Here is a 7942-nt window from a genome sequence, read left to right on the forward strand (position 1 = left end):
CCCTCATGTACTCTCTTTGGGTCTGCTTTTTGAGATACTAATTTACTGGGTATGAAGTGACCGGCTGGATCTTTGCATATAGATTATATCGTACTGTGAGTAAATCCCCCTGCCACTGGCATCACAATCATTTGTAGTAATTAAACCATATCTACCCCTCAACCCATAAAACTAAATGCATCTTTTTATTTTTCATATTTACCAGCTGGATATGTTCCAGTGTGAATCAATGAATCGAGGTCATAATGTTGATTTAGAGAGTGTATATACATTTATGGTTGTGTGATGTTCAACTATAGTCCATCAGCCCGTTGTTGAAAATTAAAATATATTTTAGCAGATTATGGTCTGAAGTGGAAAATGAAATTACAACACCGTGTACATGTAGCTTTGCCAGTTGTGTAGATCATTTTCATAAATGGTCCGTTGCTATGAATTATAGGACCACATTTTCCCCTCTCGTTTCATAAAGAACGGTATCCTGTGCTAACCGCTCTAAAGATGTTCTGGGGCAAGAAAATGTGAACTTAAGACTATTCCGCAAGTTTACATTGGCGATATTGTACCAGTAGATGGCGATGTCGCATACGAATTAGACACCGGTGTCGGTGGCGTGAGCTATTCCGATATTGTACCAATATTATTTATATTGTTCCAAGACAAATCAAATGTGAGTTCAGCTCGTGTTCTGGCCTTCAAATAAATAAAAATAAATAAAATAAAAGTGTCGATTAGTTCTTAAAAAATATTTGTCGTGAACAAGTTATTAAAGAGGCAGTGTTAGAAAGCTAGTTTATGTCGATGCTTTTTAAGGTAAGGAGTAAAATAATAACATTAATAACAATAATAACAACAATAATAATCATAATAATACATTTCAATTATTTTTCGGGCGGGCATGCGCAAGCGATATTTAACATACGTACGCGCTTCCGTAAAGCAGTGACAAAGATGGCAGTCGCCGGACAAGGTAAACCGACAGTTTACGTGCTATATTGTCGTGATTTGCAGTTAGAGCGAAAATGCCCAGCTACCCATTTAGCACCAGAGTAGATGAACGGTTCCTAAGCGTATCGCTGTAGTGATATTTTGTTTGTAACTGGACTTTGGTGGCAAGAAAATGCTGTTACTAACGCTGGTTAGTTAGCTAAAGGACTCGCTAATTTGGCCCACGGTCCCTGAGCGTTACTCTGCCGCCTGCAACACCCACACTATATCGTTTTGTAATCATCGGGGTCTCTCTAGTGAAAACAATCAACTTTTCATCCCAGGTGGCATTTATAGGGTCTACTATGACGTTTTTGTGGTAATAGTTGAGGTGACGCCCGTAGCTAGCTTGATGTGTAGCTAGATGAGTATTTTGCTCGGCGCTAGCTGTAAGCTCAGTCACCGGAGACACAACATTCCGGAAGAAGCGCTTGAAAACACAGCGTTACAAACAAAATGAAGCAATTGTCTCTGTTTACTCAACGCGTCGAGCTTCTGTATTTGATTACATTTAATTTTATTCAGATCAGTGTAGTTTTGTTTCTCCTTCATTCTGGTTATGTTGTGTTGAAAAATTTGACCAGATTGATTGAAACTAAGCTAAGCAGTATAATTTATTTTTTTCCTTTCTAAAAGAAATCAGTGGGTTATCCTGCGTCGTGTCATGGCACAGAAGTCGCCTAATTGTCATTTGTTTTGTGTGTCTATGTTTGTAAAGGCGTCAAAGTTCCCCGCAGCTTTCGGCTGCTGGAGGAACTGGAGGAAGGTCAGAAGGGAGTTGGAGACGGTACAGTGAGCTGGGGCCTTGCAGATGATGACGACATGATGCTAACTCACTGGAATGGCATGATCATTGGCCCTGCCAAGGTGAGCCACGTCAAGCACCTGCTCTAACACTTCAGTATGTAATACTGATCTTCTTCAGTCGGCCACTGGGCTTTCTGCCTTGGAAGCTGACTAAAAGGGGGTTTCTTTTTAAACATCACAAGACAATAAAATGCAAACCACACGGTAAAGATTCTGTTTGACCATGTGGCTGTGCTGCTCACAAGCAGAGATTTCACGAGCCGATATGATTTGTTGAAGCTGTGTTTGTCACACCCTTGTGTCAGCAGGAAGATTATTAATTCAACAAGATATAATGTGCATGAAGGTGAGGCAGGAAAAAGTCAAATATTAGAAAAGCCAACTTTGAAAACCTTAACAAGTTGTAAGCCATACATGCAGCTTTACAGTGCCGTGTTTCTGTGTGGAGAGAAACAGCACTGTAAAGCTGGTACTTGGATGAGCCTTTTTTTATTTATTTATTTTTTTTATTTTATTAGAAGCCATATTCACACACACATTCCCGTAGCTCTTATTTCTAACTATCACACACTCACTCTCACTCCAGTGGATGCATTGGGGACAATTTGAAGTTTGGTAATGTTCGGTGTTGCCCAGGGAGACTGACATACAGCCAAGGAAGGAAACATTGATTTTCCAATTGGAGCATACTCAGCATCTCACTTATTCCAAACACAGTGGGTTGAGTTGATGCCAGAGAGCTCTATTTTGGTTTCATCTGACTACAGCACTTTCTCCCAAGCCTTCTCTCAATTATTTAGATGTTCAAAAGCGTCTTACCTTTGAAGGTCTTTTTCCCCAGTCCAACCTCGTGCAGCTCTATAATCTTGTCTCTGACATCCTTTAACAGCTTTTCGGTGTTGTCCATGATAGTGGAGAGGTTGGAATGGAAGTCATTGATTCTGTGGACAGGTGCGCTTTACAAACATCACGAGTTGGGTCCAAAAAAAGAGGTGAATGTGGAGCTGCCTAAAAAGTGTTACTCTCCTTACATTTCTATGTCAAAATGGCCATCTTTACAGCATACCTGTTTATAGCTGTGTTAAGCAGTGTTGACCACTGTATAAATTAGAGGTGGTTGTTTTGATTGACTGATGTCCTGACACAGGGAACTCGAGCTAATCGTGGTCTAGTAATTCACCTCTTGTAGTCCAACCTCTCGACTTTGTGTTGTTGTTGCCTTCTACAGCATTTTAAAGAAATTGTCTGACAAATAATAGAAGTCCATGCTTCAGTTTTGGTGAGTGATATTCCAGTATTTTATGTGATTTTACTAAATGGCACTAATTAGCAGAAATGTGTGTCTATGAGTGCAGTTTGCTAGCTGTAGCTGCTGAATTAGCACTCTAGCTGCTTGTCCACATATAGTCATTTCTGAAACAGTAGTTACCCAGTGAATGTTCCCTGAGTAACTGAGCCTCAGGTTTTGGAAACTCTGTGTGCTGAAAGTTGGAATACGCATTTTTATTTATTTATTTTTGTTATGAGCATTTGTTTTAGGGGCTTGTGCTGCCTTTGGTTGCACCTCCATGCTTTATTTTGCCCCCCAGAGAGGTGTGATGATGTGTGTGGTTGACAATAACGAGAAGTCTGAACTAGTTAGCTTGCATTTTTCCCAGCACTGTTTATGGCAGCCTTGCTGGTTTACCACAGCATATTCAAATGTTGGTAAAGTGTGACTCCTGTGTGCCAAGTTTTTCTTTTCAGCGATTTCACCTCTACTGCTGATGGCTTATAGACAATGTAAACAAACATAAACTTTAAAAAGAGCTGCTGTCAGCGTTGAACCTTATTTGATTTCATCTATGTCTCTGCACCTTTATCAGCACGTCCTCACTAAAGCTTTGTAGTGACAGATTTAATATAAATGTTTATTTTTTGAGCCGAATTCTTTTATCAGGCTTTGTAAAGCATGCAATATGTTTTTTTTTCTTCTCACAGTAGTCTCACGGTTCAGAAAGAGAATAAAAAGTTAAATGGGCTCTAATGTCAGCAGTTGTTAATTCCAGAGAACTGGTGACAGTAGAGCTTATTAGAGTTTGTTAGACTTTGATTCTTTGAGCTAACCAGTCTTCTGTTCTTTTCATTGCAGACTGTCTATGAAGGCAGGATCTACAGTCTGAAAATAGACTGTGGATCCAAATACCCTGAGCATCCTCCTCATGTCCGCTTTGTGAACAAGATAAACCTAAGTGGTGTGAACAGCTCAAACGGTCTGGTAAGTATCCCTGCAGATATTCTTGACTGAGTTATAATATTCACTCACACGTTTTTCTTGGTAGGATTCTGAACTGTAAATGACTTGTGCAGTAAAAACATAATTAACCAACAAATAGTCTGCTCCTGGTTGTAGCTGCTGCTGCTGTAGGTATAACATATGGCTCGAGTCTCAGGAGTTGTAGGAAGTAGGTAGACTCAACAGTTTTCTGCTTTTGTGCTGCGCGGTTATGCAGTTCAATAAAATATTTCACTTCCAGTGAAATAAAATAATTATCATGTTGAATTCTGTTGCACAAAGGTGCTTATTCTGTCTTTCATTATAAAGCTAGCATGACTTTTAGCTTTTTAGAAGGGCTCCTGTGTCTCTACAGAGAACTCAAAAACTCACTCGCTGTTTAGTTTGAGCAGATGGAACTCGAGGAATTTCAGGGGAAAAAGTTGGAAAACTTGCATTTGTATCTCATTTGACTCTGGACTCTGCGGTCCAGGGTATAATTGGCAGTTTTTGAGTTCTTTTGATTTTACCTCTATATTCCACCTTTAAAACTGTTCACCTTGCCCTGTTTGGTATCATTCTTTTCAGCACAACCTCACGTCTGAATTTACACTTATGTTGTCATTTTGACATACTGCATTGACACAATTGATCAATCTAAAATCAGACAAAAAACATAAAATCCAGGTAGGAAAAAAGTTTTATTTTTTACTGTAACAACCACAAACATGTTTAACGAATCATTTTTATAACTTGAAATCCAAATGTAAATAGTAAATTTTAAAAACCTGTGCACACGTTTTGCAAACAACAGTTATTTGCAGCTATTTACCTGGTATTAAAAAAATAATAAAAATTATGATGGGGGAAAAATTATGAATGTTTATAAATGAACTTTTTGCAGATGCAGGCTTGATGAATCCTCAGTCTGAAACTGGGATTTGGACGTGACACGTAATAGACTACACGTTTGTCTATGACAACAACAACAGACGTTATTTATATAGCACATTTAAAAACCAGTGGTGTACCAAAGTGCTTAACATGCAAGAGGGTAAGATGAAGTAACAGGGGAGGATGAAGGCTATGTCAAAGTACCAACATGGTAGCAGGTTAAATGGCATTAAAAACACAGAAGCAAAAGAAATGCATATAAAAGCATAAAAGAACAATATATGTAAAGGATAAGACAGTCAAACATTAAAAAAAAAAAAAAAAGATTAAAAGTAGTTAAGAATAGACCGAAGATAGAAATAAGCATTTAACTAACAAACAATCATTAACTGGTAGAAAAGGCGAGGCTAAATAGGTGGGTTTTTAACTGCGATTTGAAGGATTGAATGGAATCAGACTCGCGGACAGCGATGGGGAGGTTATTCCATAGATCAGGTGCAGCCAAGGCAAACGCTCGGTCACCTCTAGTCTTCAGCCGGGATCTCGGCTGTACCAAAAGTGACTGGGAAGATGATCTTAGTACTCTAGCAGAGGTGTATAATCTAAGTAGCTCAATGAGGTAGCTTGGAGCTATATTATTAATAATTCAGAAGGTGAGCAACAGGATTTTGAATTGAATGCGATACTTAATGGGAAGCCAATGCAGGTCGGCAAGGACAGGAGTGATAGAGACACGGCGTCCACTACCAGTAAGGAGATGAGCGGCCGCATTCTGAACAATTTGCAGTCTATGGAGAAGAGTCGAGTTCAGACCAAAGTAAAGGGAGTGACCAGCAATAGCTTAGCGGAGGCCAACTGGAGCAAACAGTGGCATCTGCTCAGTGTGTACGCAGGGTTTCTGGAAGGAAAGTTCTTACACCCAAAAGCTTTCAAATGGGTGTTACAAGATTTTGGTACTAATTAAATTCAAGGAGGGAAGAGGGAGACTGAGTCTAGGTAAGATGTGTTGTCCACTCTGAAACACCACATGGGATCAAGCATTCGGTCGTGACACCAGTTTCTGTCTATAATTGTCTTTTCTATGTAGATTGAACCAAGGGTCATTGGTTACTTAATAAAAAGCACCTCCACCATCCTTCTGCTCATTTCCCTTCAGGTCGACCTAAAGGCTGTGTCATCACTGTCCCGGTGGAAGAATTCCTACAACATCCGGGCAGTGCTGCAGGAGCTCAGACAGCACATGATGATGAAAGAAAACAACAGGCTCTCCCAACCACCTGAGGGCCAGGTGTACAACAACTGAAGTTCCTGCTGCTATTCATTACTCTCTGACACACACACACACACACACACACACACACACACACACACACACACACACACACACACACACACACACGTGCATGCATGCATACTACACAAGACTCTCTGCTCCCACTTCCTCCTTCGGGAGCCTTCCATTGGACGGAGAGAGGGATGTGCAGGTGAACCCAGATTCCTGACCTGGTGCCCAATCATTCTTTGAGGTTCACAGTGCAGACCAGACAATGCAAAACAAGAATACTGTACATCTTACTATAATGTTATTTTTTATGATCTTTGTGTTCTACATCCAGATTGTAAAATGACTTGAGTGTACCAATTATGTGTGTTTTCTGGGCTTTTCACATGTGGTGACAGTTAGTCCCTGATGTATGGGTATCTTGAGCCACTTTTCCATTCAAAGTACTTTAGTTCCAACGAATATTTTCAAGGTTCCTTCTTACTGTTGGTAGCTTATCATTCCAGTGTCAAGATTAGAGAAATGTAATCCACGAATGACTTTACAGCTATGATGCTGTGACAAAACAAAGGACTACAACGACAGTGAGCATGTCTTGCTGCTGCTGTTCACTGTGATTTAACACACCGTCAGTGTCAGTGCATTGAGTAAATGTTGGAAAAGAAAAGCAGCAACAGCGGCAAATCATGTTCAAAATGTCTATAATGGATTGAATGAAAAAACAAACCACTTCTGTAACCCCAGCTATAATAGCGCTCTTCATTTTTGGGATGCCTCAATACTTGAAAGATTTCCCTGAAATAGAAATAAAAATCTACCCTTTGCTTCTGCGATATCCCGATGATGTGAATTTGAGGGGCCTTCCTTAAACAAGTGTATATCTGGTACACACAATTAAACTGCTACTAGACATTCGTATCTATCAGCAGGGTACTGCTGGCTCATCACTCGTGTTCTCAGGCTTGTCTTCTGTGTGCCATAGTGCTTTGTGATGGTAATTAATTATTAGCAGCCCGTGGGATGAGGGAAAGGAAGGGTGGGGCGGGGGGGTCGACGCTGTGGGTGGGGTGCTTCGGGTCCTTGTGCTTTCCGTGTTTGGCACTTTTCCGGGATCGTCACTGTACCGTGGAACAGGAGCAGCTGTGATTGTTTTGTTTTTCCCTCCCGTTTTGGGTTGTTCACTTTCTGGGCTGACCTGTGTACATTCCATGGAGTTGTCTGCTCTCATTCAGTGATCACCCACTGAACACAATGTACTTGGATGTTTATTTTATAACGGGTTGAATCTAATCAGGGTTATGGTGACCTGTTGCATGGTTTTATTTGAATTAAACATTATTACTTTTCCACAGGCTTGTGTCGTCATTGTCCAAATGGAAGGTTTTGAAGGAAAAAAAAAAGGTAAATTGAAAATAATGATTCACTATTTTGATTATTTTGATTAAGCCACAGATGGATGAAAATTGATCAGATTCATACTACTCATCCTGATGACATGAGCAAATAAAGAGGAATTATTGTTGTTCACCTGAACATTTGCACTGTGTACTAAAGCTTTAGAACATGGTTCTTCAAATGGTGTCTTTGGTCTGTTTGAAATTTCTCAGTTATCTTAAGTATGGCCATATTTTATAGGAGAACACCCCCATGGGTATGGTAAAAGAAGCACTCAGCTCACATAATCAACTCTCCTCCTCAGAACATTCTTTTCTTTTTTG

At 40.0% G+C, this 7942-nt stretch overlaps 1 protein-coding gene across 1 annotated transcript; it reads left to right on the forward strand.

Moving 5' to 3' along the window:
* The first annotated feature begins 840 nt into the window (after positions 1 to 840).
* ube2v1 (ubiquitin-conjugating enzyme E2 variant 1) lies at positions 841 to 7573 on the forward strand. Its single transcript, XM_026169111.2, has 4 exons — positions 841 to 970; positions 1706 to 1854; positions 3926 to 4051; positions 6099 to 7573. Exons 1-4 carry the CDS (start codon positions 952 to 954, stop codon positions 6243 to 6245), a joined length of 441 nt encoding a protein of 146 aa, XP_026024896.1. The 5' UTR covers positions 841 to 951; the 3' UTR covers positions 6246 to 7573.
* Positions 7574 to 7942: the final 369 nt, after the last annotated feature.

This window comes from Astatotilapia calliptera, chromosome 5, assembly GCF_964374335.1.
Source record: "Astatotilapia calliptera chromosome 5, fAstCal68.1, whole genome shotgun sequence".
Lineage (NCBI taxonomy): Eukaryota > Metazoa > Chordata > Actinopteri > Cichliformes > Cichlidae > Astatotilapia > Astatotilapia calliptera.